Source organism: Hippopotamus amphibius, chromosome 7 (assembly GCF_030028045.1).
Source record: "Hippopotamus amphibius kiboko isolate mHipAmp2 chromosome 7, mHipAmp2.hap2, whole genome shotgun sequence".
NCBI classification, from domain to species: domain Eukaryota; kingdom Metazoa; phylum Chordata; class Mammalia; order Artiodactyla; family Hippopotamidae; genus Hippopotamus; species Hippopotamus amphibius.
In genome coordinates this window covers 95,390,503-95,418,172 of record NC_080192.1, presented here as the reverse complement: position 1 = coordinate 95,418,172, position 27,670 = coordinate 95,390,503, and the positions used below count along the sequence as shown (strand labels likewise).

The following is a 27,670-nucleotide window of genomic DNA, read 5'->3' as shown; positions in this document are numbered from 1 at the left end:
TAATTGTCTAGGACTCAAATTCTGCCTCTGCCAACTGTCCCATTGTTTATTTTTCTCAGTCATTGCCAAATGAAATTGATTGTGCCCCCAAACCATTTTGACAATTAAGGATTGTTTTTGAGAGCCAAAGAGAATTTGGCTATGTTGTCTCTGTTAACTTATATAAACAACAAAATGTTTTGTGTTCCAAACCACTGCTAGATATTTGTTAGTTGTTTTTTTTTTTTTTTCTAAATTAAGAGAGTTCCCTGTTTCTCTGTGGTTTTTACTTGTGTATTTAAAAAAAGAAACACGATTCATTATATTCATGTACATGAAATAGTCACGTTATGCTTAGTCTACTTTTTTAGTCATCAAATTGTAAAAAAATACTATTCTAGAGGCCACTCCCTTTAACAATAGTTCTACTTGCTCTTTGGCCACAAAGGTAATTGAAGTTTGTGTTTTTCTCTGGTTGCTGCCCTGGCAAAGGCTGATGTGATTTTTCATTTATAAATGATGTGTTATAACCCTGCCTAGAATTTTAAAACTTCCAAAGAGTACAGGAAAACAGAATAATGCAGTTCTGCACTGTTGTGGGTTCATTTATGCCAATGGTAAAATGCTTAGCCCTGGTAATAAAATATTTATAGAGTACATAAAAGCTTTCTTCAATTTTTCATTGCCCAGAAAATAAACAATATAGAAGGAAAAGTTGAAGAGCACAAGAGAATGCTTATTCTGATATGTAGTCTTCACCTCATGCAGTAACCTCACTTAATAGACATATTTGGGTTTTTGCCAGTTTTCATTCAGATTTGGTGGCATACAGCCTGGAGGTGGTAAACCATGTAAATGCACTATAAGAGAGAAAGGGGAGAACTTCCTCCAGGAAGGAGAAGCAGGGCACCAGGCAGCAGGGTTGGGATTCCTGCTTGGCACTGCCACTGTGTCCTTAGGCAAGTCAGCATCTCTGGGCCTGTTTCATCTCCAAGATAAGGGAATTAGACTCACTGACCTTAAAGCCTTTCCAAGGTTAAAATTTTTATCTAAATGGACATATATCAAATTACAGGGTAGACCTGTCAAATCATTTTTTGGTCCTTGATGGTGATTTTATGTTGTATCCCTTTTCTCTCCTCTCAACAAATGGTTGTGATAGGCCCCTTACCATCCATTAAATTTGATACAGAGTGATATTGTTTAACTAATTGGCACATCTCTCCTGAATTCTGTTTTCCAGAAGTGACATTTTCTGTTTTGGGGGGTTTTTTCTGTTTGTTTTGATTTAAGAGCTACTCTGTTGTATGAGAGCAAGGTTAATCTTAATTATTAATGAGAAGTCTGATTATGTATAAATTCTAACAGTTACTATGAGTACATTGGGTATACAGTGGTGAACAAAACAGATACGATATATTGGCTATTGTTGGGTAAGATATACATTGAATAAATTTTAGAAAGTATAATTCATAAAGAGAGGTTCAAGGATCTACCATGAGAACATGTAATGGGCAACCGTGCTTAGTTCAGAAACATTTCTAGGAGGAGATTACATTTAAACTGAACACACTGATAAATGAAATATTACTGGTGGTTCAAACCACTAATATGAGAAGTTAAGTCCTAATCTCCAGTTTATTTACACATTATCAGGTGCCTGTACTGTGCCAGGTGTTGAGATAGGTGTAGGGAAAAAAAGTTGAATAACATTATATGGCTTGTGCCCTTAAGGTGCTACAGACAGACATCTCAGCAAAGAAAGTTTTGGGGGTGTTTGATATGTGTCTGATACAGTGCAGATTAAAACCTCCACGGAGCTGAGTTGTGGTAGAAAGGAAGGCCTCTTTGAATGTTCAGAAGCTACCACGTAGAACACTAAGGAATGCTTCCCCCACAATAGCAGATGCTATTCAACTCACAGAGTTTGAGATTTTGGGGGCTGAGGGATCAGGGAGTTTCCCGGGTGTTGGGATGATTCTCATGATTTTGGAATTCACAGCTGGGCCTTTAATTTCTATTTTTTTCTCCTCATTTCTGCTTACCCTTCTGTAAAAGTCTTGAATGACACTTGAGATATGTGTTTTGGAACAGTCTTATAATAGGATGGTTTTTATTTCATAGAGCAGAAAAATACCAACAGCTTAAAAAATGAGGGACTTATATCACATGAATCTTGAAGTATGATGTTCCAGGGTTGGTTAATTCAGTACAAAGACTATCAGTCTTTTCTTCCTTTTTTTTCTCTGAAGTATATTTGTCTCATTCTTGGGTTAGCTTTCTTCAAAGTCACTAAATGGCAGAAGAAACTGAAGGTGAGGGGTGGATACATACTCATTATGGCCAGGGGTGGGAAAGGTATTATTTTTTCTCAGGTGTCTCTTTTTTCAGTGAGGAACTCCTTTATCCAAAGTCCTTTGGCAAACTGTATCTTTGTTGCCCACTGGCCAGAATCATTTTATGTTTAACATTTAAACCAATCCCTGGGAAGGCTTTAGATCCGTCTGGGCCTGGTGCCATTTCTGAAGGTCTTGGGGCAGAGAATATGTGACCAGAATAGCATTGGGGTAGGAAGAGGATTGATGGTACATGGCTGCTACAAACATGCTCAAGTAAATGGAGTATAGTCTATATCAGAGCTACTCAAGGCAATACTGGCAGCATTCATTTATTAGAATTGCATATTCTCCTCACTCCAGACCCAGAGGCAGTATCTCTGGGAGCTTGCCCAGGAATCTGTGTTTTTACAAGCCCTCCAGGTTATCTGTATGCATATTAAGATTTTAGAAGTATTATTGAGACAAGAACTTGGAGCCTTTAGGCATTCTGCTTGAGCACTTTCATTAGCTTCGGCTACTCAAAAAAGTACTTCAGTTTGGCTTTTAAGATGTGCCTGGCTAAGGAATTTGTATTTCTTTCCCATCAAATGAAAATCTCATCAAATGGAGGAGAGAAGTGATATGATTAGAGTTGCAGTTTAGGGAATGAATCCATTCTGCCTGGTCCCACCAGATTAGAGCGACAGATGGGTAGATAGTTAGAAAGCTGTTGTCATCATGACCAGGAGAGTGAAATTAAGGTAGCAGCAGTGGGAATGGAAAGCAATGAATGGAATGGTAGCAATTCAACTAAGAAGTTTGGTATTGGATTGGATGTAATGTGAGGGGAGAGGAGGGAAGAGTCAAATGTGACTGAGATTTCTAGGTCATCTAGAAGTGACTAGGAGAATGTTAATGCCACGCAGTGCCGGGACAGGAGGGGTGGAGGCAGGGAGATGAATTTACTTTAGATGATGAGTTTTGTTTTGGACATGTTGAGTTTAAGGTACCCAGCTGGGTATCCAAGTACAAGAGGTCTAGAAGGCAGTAGGGAATGTGAGCCTAGAGCTCAGGAAAAAGATCAGGATGAGAGACTATTTGGGAGTTATCAGTAAGGAGATCGATAAGGGAATGATTGAGGGGGAAAATGGTCTGGGGACAGAATTTTAGGACACCCAGGGAGTAGGAGAAGAAAGGAGGAACCAGTTATGGAAACTGAGGCATGGTTAGAGAGGTAGGAGAAGATGTAGCATAATATTGGGTAGCTGAATCTAAAGAAGAAGTGCATCCCTAGGAGGAATATTCACGAACAACTGAGTTTCAAGGATTGCAGTAAGAGCCCAGGAGAGGCTGATTAGCTTTAATAGGTCATAAATCTAGTCAGCATATGTCCTCTGCTTTATTCATGATTATTTCCAGTTGCCACTGTGTTCTTAGAGTTTTGTGCTTATTTGGATCACAGCTCATTTTCTGGTTGAAGATTAAGTGAGCTCACCAATTCTGTAACTTTGGGTACCTCTCTGTGTGGGTTTCCAAGGAAGGTTGGGACTGATCACATCTAATGAGTAGTGGGAGGTGGCCGGGGAGGAAGGGCTCCTCACGTTCTTCATTGCTCTAGGTGTTCTCTCTGAGCTGCTCCTTGTGAAGCTAGCTTTCTGCTTTGGAATGTGAAGTTGTTTTGTTTGTGCCAGTATCAGGATGTCAGGGAAGGGTATTATGTATACTTCTTAGTTGCTAAAATGGATAAAATGAAATACCTGAATTAAGAAACGAAAACAATCACTTGCTAGATTGAATGTCTCCTACTTCTCAATTCTATTCCTTTCCTCCTCCTCTTCTCCCCCCGCCCCCGCCCCCTCCTTTTTTTGGCTTTAGTTGGATAGGGGAAAGACCATGGTGTTGAAATCTTAGTTCTCGGGAACAGGAAAGAGTTAGGAAATTGAGGTGGGGGAGAGCTTCTAAAAAGCTACTTCCTGTTCTATCCCCAATTTACTATATTGTAATTAAGTCAACTAAGACAATTCTAGTAAACCCAGTTTCATGTGGTAGGCGGTTTCCTGTCTGTTGCACTGGGCATAAAAAGGCATTCTGATAGAAATGATTTTGGAGGAGAGTGTTATTTAGGGATTTTGTGCCAAAGATTAAAGAGAGCCAGACAAGGAGATAAAAATGAGCAGGATATTTCTACCTCACTGTGGTAGAATTGGGCTCAGAATAAATTGGCTTAGCTTCCAGCATTAGCCTGCTCTGTGACCTTGGGTAGGTCATTTAACTTTTCAACCTCAGTTTCCTCATCTGTAAAGTGTTGAGGGTAGATTAAATGCTCCCTCTCATCTCTAAAAATGTTTTGATTTGATGACTGAGGTAATGAAATGTTTGATTTCTAAAATACTCTCTCTAAAGTGGAGGGGGATCAATTCTCTATTGCTAGGAAGTGAGGCAGGACAAAACGTCTTAGGAGGTTAGAAAGCTTACATTATTCAGTAGATTCTTTAATTGACCTTCCATTAGAAACACAGCTGCCATTGCCAGAAGTGAAACCTGAGAATGTTAAGTCCAAGAAACCTAAATTCTGTTCTTCTTTTCCTACCAGAAATTCCAGATCTTTGTTAAAAAAATCAAGATGAATAAAAGAGGTCACTGCAGAGGGAAGTGGTTTCTAGTTCCATGCTTTCTAGTCTGTGCCAGGTGCTTAAGAATAGACACGTGTCCTGATTAAACACACTTCTATATTCTTGAAAATTCTTTATTCCTTAAAATCTCTTACTTATTCTTTAATCACTTAAAGTCAGAACTTCATAGTAGCACTTTGTCCAGGGGAAGGGGAAGGAAACAGCAGCGGAATGTGGTGGAAAAGGTAATAGGCTTGTAACGTTCTTTTGTTGTAAAAGCTGTTCAGATTTATAGAGAGGTAGAAGGAATACAAATGTTCCTCATTTGTGTTTGGTGCTATATCAAACCAATGGGAGGAGTCAAGGTTAGGGATATTTGTCACAACTCGAGTTTGAATCTGTCTGGGTTTTTTTGAAGCTGTGTCTGAAGATTGGATCTACTGCATCTGGCAGAGATCACCAGTCTTTGTTTGCTAGGCTTGGAAGGGAGGATAGTATGGGTTTTGTGTGTTTTGACCTTAAATCACATACATGTGTAGGCTGTTGTTCTGAGAGGGTGTCTCTAAAGTTTGGTTCCCCCCCCCCCCCCCCCCGCCAGGAGCTGTTCTCATGTCTCAGAGGGCTACTATAGTTATTTTTAAACTTTGTAGTTACATTTAATTTTATCTCACTTTTGGCATTTGCCCAGTATATTAAGTGAAATGTTTCTGTCACTGTTCTGTAGGAATGTGACTGTACATGCTGACCTTCAAGATCTAACTTCAACAACAAAGCAGCAAGTCTTATAGATGTTTTTGAGTCTAACAAAAAACTTACCTTTAAAATCATGGTATAGTTACTTCTTGATCAATTTTAATCAGTCTGTGACAGAATCAAATGATATATATATTCTTTAGAGGTTTTATATTCAGTAGATTTTTCTTCCAAATCACTTCTTAAACATTAATATGGGAGTTCGTGGGGGACCTAACCTGTGACAGATTTTAAATTACAACTGAGTCAGCCAAAGGATGACATGTATGGTTGATGGCACATTAATTCTAGTTTAAAATGTTCTGTAGGAGTTTTTAATTACCTATTACGTTAATGATAGTAATGCTAAACCCCGAAGTGCATTGGGCTTGAATCTTTGAACACTGTGGACTCATTAGAAGACTGTTTTTGATTGTCACAAATTTTAGTGCCTAAAAACATTCTTAAGCTGATTGTCTTAAGAAACAAAAACAAAAAAGAAAGAAAGAAAGAAAATTCTTCAAAGAATGTAACAGGAACAATTATTATAACAGAAAATAATTATGGTTGAAATGTCTGTGGTTCCTTGGAAATGCTGCGCTTTTTATATTTTGTATTATCATTAGTGCAGTTTGAATGAATGTGTGTAGTTCAGAGGTCTTGTGTTCGCATTTTAAAATTAGGTAAATGACCTCATCTTTCAAGCTTGAATTCATTTTTAATTTTATGTTATGCAGTGGGTAGACAGTTAACTGTTCTCTGCATTTATAAGTATAAACAATATAAATCTGTTAATTCTGTAATTTTTATAATTATGTGACTCTGTACTATCCTTAAAACATTTAAAGTAAACCCTTTATGTGCAAAAAAAAAATTATGCCAATCATCCATTATCATCATTTTTTTACATATTATAATCAAATTGCTACTTACTAGTTGAAACATACCTTTAAGTTGTTTATGGAACATACAGGTGTGTGTTTCTTATGATGTTTCTTAGCTCACAAAGAAGTTATTTATGAACCACAGTGTGGGTCATTTTGGTAGTTTTACCGGAGTCCATAAACTTAAGACTTTAAAAAGAACACAGTTAGAAAACACTATTTTAGGATTAGATCGTGTGCTTTCACTAAGTTCCCTTGTATTTTTTTTTAATTTTAATATGATGGAAATTGTGTATAAACTTTTTATTTTTGAACAGCTATGATAAATATCTCATTTGTTAAAATTTTTTGGTATTTGGGAGAGGCTGTCTACATTAAATTACCTCAGGAATTACATATTTACTAACTTTTAATAGTAATTTACTAATTTTCGCCTCAAAACTATCTTTAAAATATGGGTTATGTTGCCTTTAATTCTATCAATATGCTTCCTTCTACCCAGATAACAAATGAAGGAATTTATGGTATGTGGGAGTGTTTTTAGGTATATGAAATGTGGTGTTGCTAAATTAACCTACATTTGTAGAACTAACTAGCTATCACTTGAAATGTTTGAACATAAACATCAAAAATAGATTTATAAAATAAAATTGAGTTAGGTATTGAGGATGAGGGGTTGAATAACCTGTTCCTTATTTTTTGAGAAGTAGACAGGATAATTTCTGTCTAGATAATGAAGTGTGTAGACAACCTTGCTGGAATTTTTCTCCCAAGGTACTTGGGCCTGGGATGTTTTCTTTTTCTGTATTTTTCTATTTTTGTTCGTTTTCATCTCACAGGCATTTCTGTCACCTTTAGTGAGATCCATCTGTCAGAGAGATGCCCAGCCATGCCAAAAGTCCTGATAGTGTTGCCCAACACAGATAAGCATTGAAGAGTTTGGCTGAAATTAGGAACCAGAAGCAGGGAGGCAGCCCTGTGCCCTTCTTTTAAAATGAAAATTTTGATGCCAGGAAAGCAGAGGCACTTTGGAATTGGCAGTATCTCTCAAGGGGTTCTTCTCTAGGAAGGAATATGAACTGGAGAGGCTCCCCTTCTAAAATGGAAAGGATTCCTTAAATTTTTCATCTGGCCTGGAGGAGGAAGGAGTCTTTTGCTTGAATTGCCAAACACTTCAGTTCTCTTATGAGGCAGCAGTTCCATAAGCACAGGTTCTATAACATATGCCCTTATTAATGTTATTCCGTATGTTCTCGTTTTTCTCCAATTTCGATGGCTAGGACAGAAACATTAGGAGAGATGGAACTATATGCTCAAATGAAGATTAATCCTTTTACTTCCACCTGCTTCATCTCCCCAAAAGTGCTTAGTATTTTAGATACGCTCGTAAAGCATAAACATGTACCAAACAGTCAAATTTGAGCCCATAGTATTATCTAGTCATAACTATTTGACAATGCTAAAATCCACCTGGAGGTTGGATTTTAGCATTGTCAGAAGATTGAGCCCTTTTCATTTGCTGGCACACTAGAAATAAATTGGTTGTGGTTTACCAGCTGTTTGAATTCTCAAACTGTCTGAGTTCTCAGTTTGTGGTTTTTATATTTTTGTTTTAAGATCTCAGCAAAGCAATGTCTCAGAATGGCGCTTCTCAGTTCCAAGAAGTCATTCGACAAGAACTAGAATTATCTGTGAAGAAGGAACTAGAAGAGATACTCACCACAGCACCATCCCATGAGTTTGAAGTAAGGACCCTGTGCTATGTTTTTGCTCTCATCCATCTACATGCTGAGTTGCTATTGCTGCTACTGATTATCTGAAATAAGCACAAGATGTAATGATATATTTTGAAAATTAGGATTGCTTAATAATTAAGTATTTTCAACATTTGCCCATTATAAAACCATTGTCTTTTTTATTTTTTAAATTCTGGTAAGATTTCTAAAGTCTAAAAGAATCAGAACAAAATTACAATTTATTTGTTTTGTGTTTTGGTATCATTGGATGGAGAAATGGATACCACTGTTCAGTTAAAATGGTGAGAAGTTAATTTATCAACCTTATATCCTGCATGCCTTTTCTAAAGAGCCAGTTCTAACAGAACTGTGCTACTCTGACAGCTATGATAGAGGTGTCCCAGAATAGGCAGGTGTTTACTTTTCTACTTATAAATCAATAGATTGTCCTTTTCATTTTCAAATTTCAGTTTGTACTTAATGTTTTGAGGTTAGCTGTTATTTTGTTCCTTCTTGTTCTTTTGGTGAATATTAATTTTCACTTAAAAGAAGTAGAGAAATGTATTGGTGAGTTAATGTAGAGAACCAGTTGAAATTCTTACAGACCAGATGGTGTTCAGATTACATGATACTGGTGGGAGATGGGGAGATTGTTTGTATTCCTTTAAGTGTGGTTCCTATTAGCTTTTTTTCCCTCTTTAGTTTTAAATTGAGGTGTAAAAAAATCTCTGCTGTACTCCATGTTTTAAAGGTATAAAAATTTTACTGAAAGGTATTTTAAATGTATAATATATGTCTGTTTTTATTAAATATAAAGCATTCTGCTAGTTATAACAATGACTTCTATTCTCATAGCACACTAAAAAAGACCTTGATGGATTTCGGAAGCTATTTCATAGATTTTTGCAAGAAAAGGGACCTTCTGTGGATTGGGGAAAAATCCAGAGACCTCCAGAAGATTCGGTAAGTTTTGGATAAAATGTAGGAAAATTTAAGGTAATTTCAGACACTGGTTTAACTTTTAAGGGTAGGGTACTGTAGGGTACCTGTGGAAACCATCACTTCAGACAGAAACTAGAGATAGCCTTCTACTGCTTTCATTTCTGTTAGACCTATCTATCCAGTTCTGCAGAGCACTTAAGAAAATCTAATCTCCCTATAGCACTACCTCATAACTTAATACCCTTGAATATGAGGCAGTTCTTTTGTTCAAACACATGGTAAGATTCATTATGTTTTCTTCCTTCTATCTCCGAACCATCGGATTTCCCATTGCCTGTAGGGTCATGTACAGACATTGTCAGTTACTTAAAGCTCTCCCTCTGCTTTCAACCCATCTTTCTAGCCGTATTTCCCTTGCCTGCCTTTCTTAAACCAACCCAGCATTCCCTCCACACACATAGTATTTCCCTGCTTCTAGACATGTATGTATGTCGTTTCCTTGGAATGCCTTGGCTCTTCAGCTATCAGAATCCTGCTCATTCTTTGAGGCTCAGTCTAAATGCCTCCACCTCTGTCATCCGCTCCTAGCAGAAAGCTGCACTGAAGAGGCGTAGTGCAGTAGTATCAGAAGTTCAAATCCTAGCTCTGCTGCTTTTGAGCTTTGTACAAAATGAGGATAATACCAGGTGCCTTCTGTACTTCACAAGGTTGTTATGAGACTGTATTAAGAAATGTATGGAAACATTAAACCATGAACATTTTGCAGATGTTTGTGGTTATTTGTATCATGCTGTGGTACTTAGCTGGCCTAGTTAGTAATAGTTGTTTGTATGCATGTGTTGTCTTCCTATTAGTCTTTGAGGCCAGGAGACCATGTATCCTGAGTTGAATGACTGATCTAAATGAAGTGATTATTTCAGGGACAGATTTGGTTAACACATTGACCTTTCTTTCCTCTCCTGTCAACAATTTTAACCACTGCTGCTTGTGGCACTTTTTACTGAAGATAGAAAAGGCTTGATGGAGTGGAATAATTGTATGTAGGTAGTTTATCTCTTATGTATCTGTAATCTTAGATAATCTAATATTGGTTTAAAAAACAGCGCTGTTTTGAGCAGGAGTTTGGCAAACTACTGTCTAAAGGCTACACCACTGCTTGTGTTTGTAAAGTTTTATTGGAACATAACTGCATGTGTTCATTTGTATATCATATCTAGTGGCTTATGCTGATGGAGTCCCTCATATTTTTTCTAATGAGAAAATCTTAAACATAGTTCCTGGTGAGGAGTAGTTTTTTCCTGTAAATGAAAAATGTCTTTCAGTTATTAAACTTTTAAAAATTACAAATTATATGGTCATGGTAAAAAAGAAAATAAAAAAACAAAAAAAAAAAAAAAAAAGGAAAAATTTCACCTAAGTGTTCACCTTGAGGAGTGTGTCATTTTTGATGTTGCAGCTAAAATTTCTCTTGTCTGTAGTGCTTGCCAGTTATAGTGTGCATTATTTTTTTTAGGGTCTTCTATTTTAGTCTTTGATTTCCTTCACTCTAGTGATGTATCGTGATTTATTTTTCTGCTTTTAAGTGGTAGAATTAATCATATTTTCTCCTGAAAAATTAATTAGAGCAATCTTCTGGATAGGTATATAACTTAAAAAAGGAACTAGTTGTAAATTCAGTCAGATTAAAAAGAAGAATGTTTGGGAGCAGGCCTAAAATTATAATAAAAAATTTAGGCATTATGTGTTTTCCCACTTTAAATACTTAATATTTTTGCTAGAAATTTATTCCTAGTTGAAATAACCTCACTTTTCTGATTAATGACAGACCTGGGGATAAAGGTGTGGTTTCCTTCTTAATTCTTACAGATTTGGGAATTTTTTTTTCTCCTTACATAAACTTAACCTTTTGATGATAGAACCTACCTTGAAGGAAGGCACAAAAATTTGTTACTTTCAGTATATTTTATGAATTCAAGATTCTGCTTTGCCAGTGGAGAAATCTGCCTTTGTATATTTTGAGAGATTATGATATATAGTAGGGTTTCTTGGAGTAGGAATTGAAGGGTGGGGAAGGAAGCAAGTAGAGGGATCAGAACCACCTAGGGATTTTTCCAGCTCAGCAACCATTCCAAACAAGGTCCTGACAAATCCAGGAAGCTGTGCCCCTGCGGCGAGCTGTAGTTACTGATAGGAATGCTGAATTGTGTTTTTTCTTTTTTCTTTTTTCATGCCACAAGGGGTTACCATGGCATGTGGGATCTTCCCGGAGCAGGGATTGAACCCATGTCCCCTGCATTGGCAGGCGGATTCTTAACCACTGTGCCACCTAGGAAGTCCCAGGAATGCTGAATTGATATAGAAAAAAGAAGAACAGAAATAGGAAATAGAATTCTGGATGCAATACGATTTTATGAAGTCTTTTTCTATTTATAAAAATATGTCTCCATTAAAAATATGTATTTATTTTGGTTAGAGTATAATTGCTTTACAATGTTGTGTTAGTTTCTGCTGTACAATGAAGTGAATCACCTATATGTATACCTATATCCCCTCCCTCTTGGACTTCCCTCTCACCCCATCCCACCCATCTAGGTCGTCACAGAGCACCTAGCTGAGCTTCCTGTGCTTTATAGCATGTTCCCACTAGCTATCTGTTTTATGCATGTTAGTGTATATATGTCAATCCTAATCTCCCAATTTGTCCCACTCTTCCCATGCCCCCACCCCGTGTCCACATTATCCATTCTCTACGTCTGTGTCTCTATTCTGCCCTGCAAATGGTTCATCTGTACCGTTTTTCTAGAGTCCACATATACACGTTAATATATGATATTTGTTTTTCTGGCTTACTTCACTGTATAACCGCTACTATCTAGCTCCATACATTTGATCTTAGCCAAAAGGCTGAGAAGTGGTAAAACATATATCTTTATTTTAAAGCCTAGGTTTTGAGCATCTTTTAAAAAATGTGCTTATAATCCCATGTGCCCTTAATGTTGAGGGTTTTGAAGTGCAGAGACAAAAAGTAAGTTTGCTCTTTTAACTATGTTATGAGCTTCTTGAGGGCACAAATATGTCTTATGTACTCTGTATGTTAACTACTAGCTTTTGCAAATACAAATACAAACCTATAATACAAATTATAGGTTAATATTCATTCACCTTGCTTCCCTTACAATCCTCTGCCTCCCTCCCTATTCCCTCCTCTCTCTTCCCCACTCCCTGCCATCAGGCTTTTTTCTCTCTGGTCATAGAGATTTTATAGAGGTCAATTTTCCTTTCAAAACATAACATTATTTAGAGAACATAGGTTTTATTTTTTAAATGCAGGTGATACTTCACCCTCTTAACTAAAAAGAAATTATTGTGGGAGAATAGCCATTTAGAGTGACATTTCTCATGTCATCCTTGCATCAAAGGTGTGCACATAAACATTGCTATAGCAGAAGATCTATATTTTTGTATAGGAGTTGGCCACCTTGTTTTGTAAATAAAGTTTTATCAGAATACAACCATTACGGGGATATGTGTATAAAAACAGATGATTGAACCTGATGTACCCCCCCCCAAAAAAAAAAAAAAAAAAAAAGAATACAACCACACTTACTCATTTACATATTGTCTATAGCCATTATAATACTGTAATACTATAATGGCAGAGTTGCATAGTTGTGATCAAGACAATATGGCTTACAAAACCCAAAATATTTCCTTTCTGGCCCTTTGTGGAAAAAGTTTGTTGACCCCATTTTAGTGTATTTATTTTTAGAAGATTTTTATTAGTTTTCTTTACTTCTTTGGTGCCCAGAAAACTGACCTCAAATGCTTTTTTCAATTCAGATGATTACATTTTAGGTAAAAGTATTTTTTCATAAATACTAAATTGGAGGATATACTTATAGAGAGACATTGAAATTTTACGTTGTCAAGTTTTATTTACTCATTCTTGCCTACTGTGTTGAATACTTCATTTTAGTTCTGTCAGTGAGCACATATATATTTTTTATTGAGATATAATTAACATACAGTTTATTATTTTCAGGTATACAACCTAGTAATTTAATTTAACATTTGTATGCATTGCTAAGTGATCACCACTATAAGTTTAGTTACCATCTGTCACCATACAGAGTTAATACAGTGTTATTGATTGTATTCTCCATGTTTTACTTTATATCCCCATGACTTATTTATTTTATAACTGAAAACTTGTACTTCTGGATCCCCCTAACTCATTTCACTCCCTCCTCCCCTCTGGCAACCACCAATCTATTCTCTGACATACGTGTTTTTTGAAAAGCCTATTGAGTCCATATTTTATTGACTCATTTATGCTGAGAAGAAAAATGCAATTTATGGAGTTATGCCATGGATAATGCTCTGCCCCTATTTTGTGAGTATTAACTAAGTGAATGTAATAATCAAGATTATCTTGATATTTAGCTACTTAAAGTTTTTTTTAAAAAGTGTATTAAGGTTAATGTTTTAGACTAGCAAGGAGGGACCAGTCAGCATGTGCAGCTTCATTGGATCATTTAATTGCTTTCTAGAGAGACCGTAAGAGTGTCTTGTTCCCGGCCGAGCTTAATGTTTGAGCTTACATGTTGAGGATGGAGAGGGTAGGGAAATAAATGAAAGAGATGGGAAGATACAGAGCCACTCAAGAAGGTACTGGGACTGACAGGTTCTTGTGAGCCCTAACTTAAAACCTGTTATCACCTTGCTGGCCATGACCTCTAGTGACAATAAAGTACATTATCATTTATGTGAGAAATATTCTCTAAAGAAGGCTTTTTCATTTAGATAGGAACACAGAGTCCCTGGTTGATTTATGACTGTCATTGTTCTTGTTTTAAAGTCCTCAAAAGGGTGAGGGTGTATTTGTGAATGGGGTGGTGTTAAATGGGGCAACTCTTTTTGTTTGATCGACACAGAGAATTGGCATGAAAAATATTTTATCAATGTGATATTTAGCTTCAACAGATTTTTTTTTTGTTTTGCTCCACAAAATAACTGAGAGCTTTTCTTACTCTTCGCCTTATCAGTACAAAAACATTAAAATGTGTCTGTTTAAATATAATAATAAGGCATTCTGAGAAGGTTACAGTGTAAGTGTACAGAGTAAAAATACACAGATTTTTTTATTTGTTTTTTGGAAGGTGAATCATAATATACTGTGCAGCTAATGTTTGCACATCTTTTTTGAAAGACTTACTAGAGGCAGTTTGGCCAAGGATCTACTGTGATGTGACACAGGATTGGTTTACTTTGAACATGGTGAAGGTTTCCCAACTGTAGTCAGCAGCTAATGGCAAAGCCATTAGAGACTTGTTTTGTGTGTGTAAAGATAACATGAGATCCTGAATGTAAAAATATTCCACAGAAAGGAAATAGGTAGTGGCATTTAAGGAAATGGTCCTGGGGACATGGGTAGATACCAAAGATCCTCATCTTTTTTCCTTGATGTAAAATTTTAAAATGGTAATATATAGAATTACTAATCTAAGCAAACTACTAATCTAAGCAAATCTAATACTAATTTAGCAAATACTGCTAAAACTCTAATTCCCTACCTTTTGATTCCATGATGAATTGAACAGTCTTTAAGTTTCCCCAGGACTACATTCCTTCACATGCCTTTACATACAGGAAACTTATTTCAGGAAGGGGATGTGACTAAGGAGGCTAACCACAGGCCTATGACTCTTACTTCTGTTCTGGTTACTTATTTATTATTTCACTCTAGAAATAGTAATAGTAAATATGTGGCCACTTTAACATCAATCTCATGGTTGACTCTGGGAGACTCTAGGTAATAGTGTTGGACCAGGGTCTCTAACCACTGTATCTAGAGTTGGAGATGGTTCAGTCCCACAGAATCAAGTTCCTTGGGAAGATCATAGCATGGACATAGGTAGTAGTACACTCTTTTGAACATTACCATTACCCCCCTCGCCAACCCCCACCAAGGCCCCACCTTTGGGGCCTTGACTCATGTGTTGCAAGGCCTAATATAGATCATTTTATTATTATACTCTCCAAATGTATATATATATTTTTTATAAATTTATTTATTTATTGGCTGTGTTGGGTCTTTGTTGCTGCACGTGGGCTTTCTCTAGTTGCTGCGAGCGGGGCTACTCTTCATTGTGGTGTTCAGGCTCCTCACTGCAGTGGTTTCTCTTGTTGTGGAGCACGGTCCCTAGGCACGTGGGCTTCAGTAGTTGCGACACATGGTCTCAGTAGTTGTGGCTCATGGGCTCTAGAACACAGGCTCAATAGTTGTGGTGCACAGGCTTAGTTGCTCTGTGGCATGTGGAGTCTTCCCAGAGCAGGGCTCGAACACCTGTCCCCTGCATTGGCAGGCGGATTCTTAACCACTGCGCCATCTAGGAAGTCCTGCAAATGTATATTTTATGTAGGCATTTTATATCTTATAATTGGATGAGAAAAATACATCTGTGAGGTTCTCCTATCTCACGTTGTCTTCTGTGGTACAACTGTGAGGGAATTTCCATTATTTTTATTTAATACAGGACAACCCTGAACCTGCAAGATTGGTACTGGGAGATTTTTATAAAAAACAAGATGGGTGGCCCATACCTACCTCTAATCCTTTCTGCCCTATAATTCTCTGGGGATATTTTACTAATTCCTTTTCCTTATTCTAGATCAGATGTGGACAACTGACTCTCTTTTTATTCCATGTATAGCCAAGATGAGACTGGAAAAAGTTTACACCAGGCATCTGAACCCAGAAAGTCTCTGCAGGAATTGTAGGCCCTAGATAGATTTCTTGAACTTATAGGCAAAACTGTATAAATGAACATTTTTTTTCAGAGTAGACAGAAGTACTGTTTTAGAATATCATTCAAGAAACGTTTATTGGGTGCATCCTCCTCTACCAGGAACTAGCTGAATGCTAGGACTTCAAAAACCAAGTCTTGGTCCTTCTTCAGCTTTTTGGCCTTGAGTTTGTAGAGGAAATGGATCCAGAAACAGCTACCTATGGAACAGTGTGCGAAGCAGTCCATAGGGTGCTGTGGAAGCATCTAACTGGCATGGGGCTCAGGAAGGACTTCCTTGCATTAAGGTAGACTCTTGGGGGTAACCTTGAGGCAAGACTTCTCTGAGGATGGGAGGAAAATCAAAGAGAAAAAAAGCTTTGAGCATATTAGGAGTCTAGAAATAGGCTTACAACATGTAGCTTGTCCTCTGATTGTGGAGTATATGGTAGATGTTGAGAGCCAGAAGAAAGGTCCTGAGAGAGCCAGATGCTGAGTCTCTTTGCCTGACATTGCAGCTCCTGTCGCTGGCTTAGAACCTCAGCCACTGGGTTACATAGGAGAAATGTCAGAAACTACAGTTTCCGGGACTTCCTAGGTGGCGCAGTGGGTAAGAATCCGCCTGCCAAAGCAGGGGACACGGGCTCGATCCCTGCCCCAGGAAGGTACCACATGCCGCGGAGCAGCTAAGCCCGTGTGCCACAACTATTGAGTCTGTGCTCTAGAGCCCGTGAGCCACAGCTATTGAGCCCATGTGCCACAACTACTGAAGCCCACGTGCCTAGAGCCCGTGCTCTGCAACAAGAGGCCACCACAATGAGAAGCCAGCGCACCACAATGAAGAGGAGCCCCCGCTCGCCACAACTAGAGAAAGCCCATGTGCAGCAATGAAGGCCCAACACAGCCAATGAAAGGAAGGAAGGAAGGAAGGAAGGAAGGAAGGAAGGAAGGGAGGAAGGAAGGAAGGAAGGAAGAAATTTATAAAGAAAAAAGAAACTACAGTATCCGTTTAAGAGAGACACTATTGGTGGAAGATGGGAACAATTTAAAAACCATGCTTCATTATATACCTGTTTGCTTAGATTTTTCAGCATTGTAAAACATCAACCCAAATAGTTAAAAGATGCTATTCTTAAAAGCAAAAATAAACAAATGGGACCTAATTAAACTTAAAAGCTTTTGGGAAACCATCAACAAACAAAAAGACAACCTGTAGAATGGGAGAAAATAGTTGCAAACAATGTGACTGACAAGGGATTAATTTCCAAAATATACAAACAGCTCATATGGTTTAATATCAAAGAAACAACCCAATCAAAAAAATGGGCAGAAGACCTAAGTGGACATTTCTCCAAAGAAGACATACGGATAACCGACAGGCACATGAAAAGGTGCTCGACGTTGCTAATTACTAGAGAAATGCAAATCAGAACTACATTGAGGTATCACCTCACAACTGGTCAGAATGGCCATCATCAAAAAGTCTGCAAATAATAAATGCTGGAGAGGGTGTGGAGAAAGGGAACCCTCCTACACTGTTGGTGGGGATGTAATTTGGTGCAGCCACTATGGAGAACAGTGTGTATGGAGGTTTCTTAAAAAACTAAAAATAGAGTTACTCTATGACCCAGCAATCCCATTCCTGGACATATATCCAGAGAAAACTATAATTTGAAAAGATAATATACACCCTCAACATTCATAAAAGCACTATTCACAATAGGCAAAACATGGAAACAACATAAGTGTCCATCGACAGAGGAATGGATAAAGAATATGTGGTGTATATACATACACACACACACACACATATCATACACAGTGGAATATTAGCCATAAAAAAGAATGAGATAATGCCATTTGCAGCAACATGAATGGACATAAAGATTATCATACTAAGTGAAATAAGTCAAAGAGAGAAAGGCAAATATCATATAACACTTATATGGGGGATCTAAAAAGAATACAAAGGAACTTATTTACAAAACAGAAATAGACTCAGACATATAAAACAAACTTATGGTTACCAAAGGGAAAAGGATGGGAGGAAGGGAAAAATTAGGAGTTTGGGATTAACAGATACTCACTACCATATGTAAAATAGGTAAACAAAGTCCTACTGTGTATCACAAGGAACTATATTCAATATCTTGTAATATGCTTTAAAGGAAAAGAATCTGAAAAATTATATGTGTGTGTATATATATGTAGATATAATTTGTATATTTATATGATTGAATCACTTTGCTGTACACCTGAAACTAACACAACATTGTAAATCAACTATTCTTGAATTAAAAAAAAATAAGTTCAAGGGAAAAAAAGATACTTATTCTTGTTTTTTTGTTTCTTAAATTGTGGTAAAGTTTATAAGGTGAATCAGCATTTTAGCTGTTAATAGCTTTTGTTTTTTTAGTCTAACTCAGGTTGACCGAGGTATAATTTACATATAGTAAAATTTATTCTTTTTGTGTAAGTTTTCTGAGTTCACAAATGCATACAGGAGTGTAACTACCATCACAATCAAGATACAGAACTTTTTCATTATCCCCAACAGCTTCCTGATGCAGCTTTAAAATGTGCTTCCTCTTAAACCCTTGTAGGGCTTGATTCCCACTTTACTTCTTCCTTTAAACACACAAGCTAAGCAAATACATATCTTTGTAAAGTACTGCCTTTTCCTTCATTCAGAGCTCTCCAAGGAAGAGATCAGCCTAGCCTCCACCCTCAGTTTTATATCAGTTTTATATCTGGCCTTTCTTTTAGGCTTTGTCCTCCTCCTACACCTGCCCTTTAATCTTCCATAAAATTTTCTTTTAACAGCCTCTGGCCTTTTCCCCTGCCCCACCTTCATTTCTCCAGGGCTGCTCCAACAGTGTGAATTACATAATTAAACTAACAATGTACACTGCTTTAATCACTTTAATTACACTGCTATTTAGTACCTTAAGAGTTTAAAGCTAGTATACAGTGTAAATAGGATTTGGTGCTAGAACCTTCATTATTACTTTCTAGGAAATTTAGGATTGTCACAGTTGTTTTGAAGCATCTTTTGTCCACAGTTAGACTAACAGGAGGGTTGACTTACAGGGGAAATGTAAGGTGATTTTAGTAAAGAGCTAGTCCTAGTCACATAAGCAGATTGGTATTTGGACCTCACATCTCTTCTGTTAGAATTCCTTTCCAACTCTCTGGTCATCTGCCTTTGTCCTTTCTAATCCATACTGAAGTGGAATGTTCTTTGAAAACTACCACTTTAGCTGATAAAGATGTGGGCCAAATGTCTCACAAGGTTGACTTTTTCAGCCTACTTCTGTAAAAGGGTGATGATTATATACCTGTTTGTAGTATTTGAATTTTTTTTTATCATCTGTATATATTACTTTTGCCTTTAGCAGTGAAGAAAATATCTAAAAGCCTTTGAACTTTCTAGAGTGCCTATAAAAAAAATCTGGATTAGAGTAAGGGTTAGGGAGCAGTTGGCACTTCTCTTCACAGTTACCTCCTCCTTAGGATCATTTGCCTTCTGTAATCACTCTGTTTCTTGTTTTTGTCATTTAGTTTTTCTGTCAGTTCTTTTACTGTCATCCCTTCTCTAGTTTATCAGGTTTAAAGTATACAGTTGTAGTAAGAGTATTATGACTTTAAATCTCTTCAGCATTTTGGAAGTTGCTATAATTTTTAATGGGAGAGCAGTAAGTATGGGACTTTGAGAGGCAAAAATATTAAGAGTAAGAAACAAAATGCTATAGGTAGGTAAACACATGAGAATTGAACACGTTAACAATTTACAATATGTGTTTAAATAGACTTTTAATTTTAGAATAGTTTGATTTATAGAAAAGTTGCAGATTTACTGTTTTTAACTAAAAACATTTTCTAGCTATCTCAGCTGAGTTTTGTTACCTATATCCATTTTAAAACTTCCTGCTGAGTCAAAAGAAGCACAAAATAATTGCTAAAAATGCTGATGGAATGTTTCTTCCATCTCAGGAAAATAAATAAAAGATAGCTGAGAAGAAACATGGAAATGCCAGAGGGGTACCTATGACTAGACTAAATATGGAAAAAGGTGGAAGTAAGCCATTAAACAAAGATTTTTTTTATAGATAGGCTTGTGAAAGACAAGTGTCTTCATTGTATGTAGTCCTAAAGCTCTTGGGAGATTGGAAAGTTTTCTATTATTTCAAAAGAGCATGAAACAAACTCCATTCCAAAAGTTTTTATTTTTTAATGAAGCAAAGTGTTAAGCATTTTTCATTTTAAAAATTCATGAAAACCTGTGTATGTGCAGCTCTGTATTCTACAGTTAATGCTGATTTTCAATTGTACTGAATCCTTTGTGTTCGAGATCTCATTTAATATTCACAACAGACCTGAAAGATAGGTGCTGTTATGCTCATTTTAAAAAGAGGAAACTGAAGTTCAGAGTGAGTAAGTTGTCTAAAAGGAAGAGCCCTGTTATGAACCAGGTGGCAGGCTCCAAAGACCTGGCTCTTTGGTATCCTTTGGTAACAATAATAGAGCTCTTCAAGGAGTACAGCACTATCCTCATCTCTAGTGCACAGAATGGGGCATATTTTATGTGCTTATCAGCAACAGTAATAATAGCAATAACAGCAGACATTTATTCCACGCTAATGTGCCAACCATTTTTCACAGCTTTCACATGTATTTCCTTATATGATCCTCAAATGATTCTACGAGCTCGCTGTTATCTCTGTTTCACAATTGAAAACTCTGAGACTGAGTGGTTTACTTAGCTATTAAGTAAGCAGCAGAACCAGAATTTAGGCCCAGATCTGCCTGAGCCCAGGCTCTTAACCACGCTGGTGTGTATTAGAGCAATCACCAGTTGCCATCCATGTTTGAAAGGAACTTGAATGTCTTTAAAGCATGGCTTTTGCATCATCTCTCCACCTTTCCTTGAGTAGAACTGTTGAGTAGGCTCCACTTTTTCCCTTAGAGCTTCAGATACCCTCACTTCACTTTGAAGTTCTAACAGCAACACATTTAACAAATATTAAATGGCTACTGTGTTGTAAGCATTTATCTTGGCATCGGAACACAAGTGAACAAGATACACAAGGTCCTAACACTCAGTGGAGCTTCATTCTAGTTGAAGAGAGAAAACATAAATGTGTAAATAAATAAGATTATTTTAAAGACTCATTTCCCATCACTGCTGTCCTGGCCAAGGTTTACCTCAGGAGTCACATCTGTCTCCCTGGCTGAAGACAAGGGTCTCATTTACTCATTACTTTACTCTACAAATTTATCAGATGTCCACTATTTTAATTATTGGGAATGCAAAAATAAAGACGATCACTGCTCTTAAACAACTCACACCTTTGTGCAGTGCTTCCTAACCTTTCCCATGTAATGAGGTACGCAGGAAATGAACGGGGTAAATACAAGAGGCTGTTTAAAGCTGGGAGGAGGGCTTTGGCTGCCTCTGGGTCTGTGTAGCTGCCTGGGTGGCTAAAGGAGTCAACAACACAGGCGTGCACTAGCAAACCAATTTTGAATTGTTGGTTTAGTGGGGAGATGTTTACACAAAGGTACATTTATAGTACAGTGGGATAATAGCTATGAGGGTAGTTTCAGAGAGATTTCACTAAGCCACTTCTGTCCTAGAGAGATTAACTGGTGTTCTCTGTTTTCTTTGAATACTTGGGTCTACTCTTTATTATCATAAGCTCTTCTCTTACTAAGTGGAGTATTTTGTTCACCAAAACTTAATTGTGTTGGTTCCTAAACCTGTTCATACTAGTTATATTTTTATAATGACATAATGAAATTAAATTTTATGAATGAAATGGGCTTAATAAAAGTTATTTCCATGAAACTTGAGTTGAACACTTTGAGAAAGTTGGATAAAGATGAGTAGCCAAAAAGAAAAAAGATATTGTTAAATTAGATGTAGGCGAGATAAGTATGAATCTTCTGCATGCAGATTGTTTCACAGTTGACTAAATCTTGGTCCACTTTGAAGAAATGAAACTGGAAATCACGGATGGTGTTATTATTGATGTGGTTTACATAAGTTGACAGAGCTCTGGTCAGCAGATCCATACCATACCAAAGGAAAAGATCTTTGTGAATGATTTGTAAAAAGTTGAAATTGTTTTGTATCTAAAACTGTTTCATTGTTCTGTGTTTTAACTTGTTTTTCAAATTAACTGTTTACCTATCTAAGGTGTTTTATATCCGTGGGTTTCTGATACGTGTAGCAAGTGTAGCAGGGAAAGAGCAGTTGGGAAGTTGGAAACTCCTAAGCAAGTTAGGGATGAAGAGTTGACATTAGAACTGAGACAAGGTAAGTAGGGACCATGTCTGCAGTTCATTGTCAGTTTGGAGGGATTAATTTGGCTGAACTAAGAAGATGCTGGAAAATATAGGAGATAAGAGGTTATATGGCAGGCTAGTTGGAATGTGTTTTTAGGAGGTGAGGAGTGGCTCACTCACTCTGAATTACATAGGAAATTCTGATTTCTTATAGCTCTTGGTCCCTGCTGACGAAATGGCTACTTTTAATTTTTCCTGTTTTTTGTTTGTTTGTTTGTTTGTTTTATCAACACTCTTTATCAGGGCTAGCTGACTTCCTTGCAGTTTAGTTTCTATACATTAATGATGTGTATTGAGCAATTTTTTATAGTTTAAAATCTCTAATCTCATGATATTGAGCTATAATATTCTTAATCATATACTTAGTCAACAGGTATGTGAGAAATTACCTCATGCTCGGTGTCAATCATTAATATGTTCCACCATTACAAGACCACCTCCATGTGCAGACTGAATTCATTCTGCCTTCAGCGTACTTAACAGGTTGTTTTTTTTTTTCTTTGCTGAGTTTACCTGTAATGGTAGTGAGGTCAAGCATACACACTCCAGAGTTTTAAATCCCAGCTCATTACTTCTTAGTCACGTAACATTCAATGGGTTATTTAACTGCTTTAAGCCCAGTCTCCTCGCTCATAAAAAGTAGACATAATAAAAGTAAGATTTTAATGAGTATTGTTGAGAATGCCTTTACTATGTGCCAGGCACTCTGATAAAGACTCAGTAAATGTTTACTATTGTTACACATTCAACAAATATTTACTAAGAACCTCCTAGATGTCAGGTGCTATCTTGGACACAGTGAAAACAACAGAATTGTATTAAAGTTACAGATGGTATTTCTTTTTTAAATTCTGTAACTTTCATATTTAAATATTCTTTGTCTTTGTTTATGAATATATTTTTATTTGTCATCAGTATATTTCATTTGATACATATTTCATATATGATCATGTATACTTTAACTCTTTCTATGTGGCTTATTTTTGCGAAATATTCCATCAAGTAGATGAACCATGATTTACATCGCTGTAATTCTCTTTTATCAGAGGTGTTGGTAGTTTGCAATTTTTGTTGTAATCGATAAAGCTCATCTATCTCTAATGATTTTTCATGATTGCAGAGATAAAATTTAGGAAGTTCTTTAGCTTTCTGGATTACAGGAGGTCTGTGCCTCTTAGTGGCTATCACGCCAGTGAGGATAAACAACATAACATTCTCCGTTATGAAAATGATTATTTTTACTATTCTGTTTTATGAGTTTTATTGAAGATCCACATAGTGAAAACCCCAGGGTATATGTAGAACTGTCTTTAACCGGCAACTCCATCCATGTTTATAGATTTTTTTAATCTACTAAACTCAAGATAAATGTGAAGCCTTGGCCTTGTTTCAGAGGACTATCATAGCTGTTAAAAGAACTGGGCACCCATTCTCATACTGTGTGGACATTTAGGTATTTAAGGGATGTGTGTTCATTGTGGGGTGTGTTTTAGTGAGCAGGGGAGGCTTTGCAGAGAGTTCTTGGCATTGCATTGTGAAAGCTTAGGTGAAATTGTAGGAAGGATGGCTGATGACCATTGTAGGATTCTTTGATCATCTGTTGTTGGGCATGATTTGGAAATCAAATGTTCTTTCTTAATTTTTTGATGGTAGGAAATAATGAATCTAACTCATCACTTGAAGGAAATGTATTAGTAAAAACAGTTGACAGAATTGTGAGAGCTGGCAGTTTGTACAAGTGTATCAGTGAGTGTTACTTCTAGAAAGTCTCCTATAATTGGGCATGTAGGTTGACTTTTTTTTTTTTTTTTGCTTTTGTAAAAACCCTGTAATGAGTATACTTATATATAAATCCTTGCATTTCAGAATTATTTCTAATAATAAATATTCAGAAATGGTGTTATGTTCAGAGGATATAAAGTTTTTAAAGTTTCTTATTAGACATTTCAAATTGTTTTCCAGAAAGTATACCAGTTTGCACTCCTATTCACATTAATTTATTGGATCAACAGCTATATTTTGAGTGCCAACTGTATATTAGTAGTGAACCATACTGATAAAACCCTACCCTCATCTAGTTTTTAGTTTATAATCTAGTGGAGGCATGGACAGTAAAAGATACGTAATGTAATTTCAAATAGTGATAAGTGACATGAAAAAAAGAAAGGTAAGGGTACAGGGAATGAGGGAGTAGATGTAATATTTTAGGAAGGGTAGGCAGAGAAAGGAAAGGCCTCTCTCAATTAGCATTGAGTAGGGACCTATAATTTATTTTATTGTCTCTCAGTCGTCTTACATTTATTAAAGCATTGAGTATTATTGTTTTAAAAAATATTTGCCAGTTGAGATGAAAAATATTTTTAAATTTTTATTTGATTATTATGTTGAATTTTTTCTTTGGCTTATTTGTATTCATTGTTGTATTAGTTGTTTGTATTAATTTAATATGGAACTATCCTTTTATTTGTAATAATTGGTTATTGGACTTTGAATTGCTATGATCCTTACCTTTATGTAACAAAAAGGCACAGTATTCAAGTTTGGCTCTCCTGAGAGGGCAATATGAAACTTAAGATGAAAATAAGTGATTTTTATGATTCCAGCTCCTGGTAATAGTTCCTTCTGAGATTTTTACTAAGGTCAACTTTAGTAACTGAGGTAGCAGATTGTAGTGAAGGATATTGTGCATGAGTTATTGAGTTGGTACTGATGAGTATAATTGTTTAGAAAACAGTATTGTTGCCAAGATTTCTGACTTGTTCTTTGAAAGGGCCTATTCACTTACTGCCTCTTACAAAATTTTGCTTTTGGACCTGTGTGGACTCAGTGTATGAATAGGACAGTTGATTTCCTCCACCACTGGAAAAATTACCCTCATGTTTTCCTGTCTGTAGGTCCAGTTGACATATACTTTAGAATAATTAAAATTAATTTTAAAAAACCCCAGAGATGTGGGAATTAATAGCTGGCAAAATTAAAATATGTACTTGATTTGATAGCTTGTCTTGTGTTCTTATAATTTATTAAGTGGAAGAATACAAAAGAACTTTCTTAAGAAATGTACTTTTCCAGGCTTAGCTTATAATGTCTAGTATGTGATCATTCTATTTGTTTCCTTATCACAGAGGGATCGTTTTACAATTACTACACTAATATTATGGCCTGTGAAAATTATTTTTTATGCAGAGCGAAGTTTTATATTTTAGGCTTTCTTTATCAAAATCATATATAATTGATAACGCAGTACTTTTTTAAAAATTAGAATAATGGTTGTTTGTAATCAGGCTTCTAATTAATGATGACACCACTTTTGTTTGAAACTTAGTATTTAATAAGACAAGAAATAAGTTCTAGAGAATAGATTTATTAATAGCTCTCTTTGTTCCATTCACTTATTCACTTATTTACTCAGCAAATATGTGAGCGTGACACATAATTAAAGGTGATAGAGGACTTCCTAGGTGGTGCAGTGGGGAAGAATCCGCCTGCCAGTGCAGGGGACACAGGTTCGAGCCCTGCCCCAGGAAGATACCACATGCCGTGGAGCAACTAAGCCCGTGTGCCACAACTGTTGAGCCTGTGCTTTAGAGTCCGTGAGCCACAACTCTTGAGCCCATGTGCTGCAACTCCTGAAGCCCACGTGCCTAGAGTCAGTGCTTTGCAACAAGAAGGGCCACCACAATGAGGAGCCCACGCACCACAACGAAGAGTAGCCCCCACTCGCCACAACTAGAGAAAGCCTGTGTGCAGCAATGAAGACCCAACACAGCCAATTATATAAATAAATAAATAAATAATTTATTTATTTATTTATTTTTTAAAAAAAGGTGATATGGTACAGGGAGTACCATATGGCAGTTACTGCCTTCCTGGAGCTTATAGTCGAGTAACAGATATGGCACACTGAACAGACAGTTTGGAGACAATGTAATAATTACTGATAGAAGCTGGTAGTAACTGAAGCAAGAAGTGGGGCCTTCCTCAGATTCACTCCTGGGTTGTATGAGGGTCACAAAAACCGATTTTGCTATGTGATTCTCTGACACCCACACAAAAGACTAACTTAAAATTCTTTTAATTGTGGTAAAATACACGTAACATAAAATCTACCATCTTGACCATTTTTAGGTGTATACTTCAGTGGGATTAAATATGTTGCCATTGTTGTGCAACCAACCTCCAGAACTTTTTCATCTTGCAAAACCAAAACTCTATACCCATTAAACAACAGCTCCCATTTCCCCTCCCCTGAGCCAGTAGCAACCAGCGTTCTGCTTTGTGTCTCTATGAATTTGACTACTCTAAAAGACTTTTTAATCTTAGGCTTTCTTTCTTTTGTTTTGAAAATTGCTGAGTTCTGCTACCAACTACACATCCTTGGTTTTGCTTTCCTGGTTGAGTATGAGAAGATACAAAAAAGCCTGGGGGATTGCTCTGTGGCAGTATTGTTGTCAGTGGAACTACAAGCCAGTATGGCCTGAGGGAGCTCCTGCTCTCTGGCCGTCCTGAGAAGTCATCAGACAGCATGGAGCCAGGTTAGGAGAAGCAAAGTTTGAAAAGGCAGAGATATTATCAAAACTTGGGTTTTTCTCACCACAGAAGACTGTCTTAAACCAGGGTTTGGCAGACCTTTTCTGTAAAGGGCCAGATGATGAATGTTTTAGGCTTTGTAGGCTGTGCAGTCTGTCATGATGGCTCACCTCCGCCACGGTAGCATAAAAGCAGGAGATGGTAACGTAAATTAACAAGAGTGGCTGTATTCCAGTAACACTCTGTGAAAACAGGTAGCAGATCTGACTGTCTTTTAGGCTACAGTTTGTTGACCTCTGTCTTAAACTATCCTTAAGCTACACATAACTGGAGAGAGATGGAGTGGAACCCATACCTGGGAGATCAGTGAGCTGGTTTGTGACTTGGAATAGAGAGAGAAATTCAATACTGTATTTTATCAAATTTGTACCATTGATTATAAGCTATACCTTTTATGTACCACTAAGAAAGAAAAAAAAGTGTAACAGTTAATTTTAAGATCCCACTGGTTGTATGATGCATCCTGGTTTCAGAAATGTTAATATGTGGGGTGGGACGGAGAGTGTGTCTGAATCAGTGATGCAGTGATAAGCACAGCCAGTGCTTGTGTTCTTAATGTGGGCCACACACTTTGTTTAGCACTTCACATGCATTGTCTCATTTATCCTCATAACAGATCAATGAGGTAGATGAAAAAGACTTCGAACAGAAAAATAATTTGTCCTAATAAGCAGTGGAGTCTAAGATCCAAACCCAGGCAGCCTGGCTTAAAGCCTGTGCTCTCAGCTACTGTACTATCTATCG

General features: G+C 36.8%; 1 protein-coding gene across 7 annotated transcripts in view; it reads left to right on the top strand.

Moving 5' to 3' along the window:
* UGP2 (UDP-glucose pyrophosphorylase 2) overlaps positions 1-27,670 on the top strand; it is a 54,433-nt gene that overhangs the window by 7,873 nt on the left and 18,890 nt on the right. For 6 of the 7 annotated variants that reach the window (XM_057741650.1, XM_057741651.1, XM_057741647.1 and 3 more), the window contains 2 exons: positions 8,143-8,270; positions 9,117-9,224. In XM_057741650.1, the coding sequence (XP_057597633.1) occupies positions 8,157-8,270; positions 9,117-9,224 (222 nt within the window). In that variant the 5' untranslated portion in view covers positions 8,143-8,156. Of the gene's footprint in view, positions 1-308; positions 5,739-8,142; positions 8,271-9,116; positions 9,225-27,670 lie in introns of those variants that run through there. The other variant, XM_057741649.1, reaches the window with a different exon arrangement.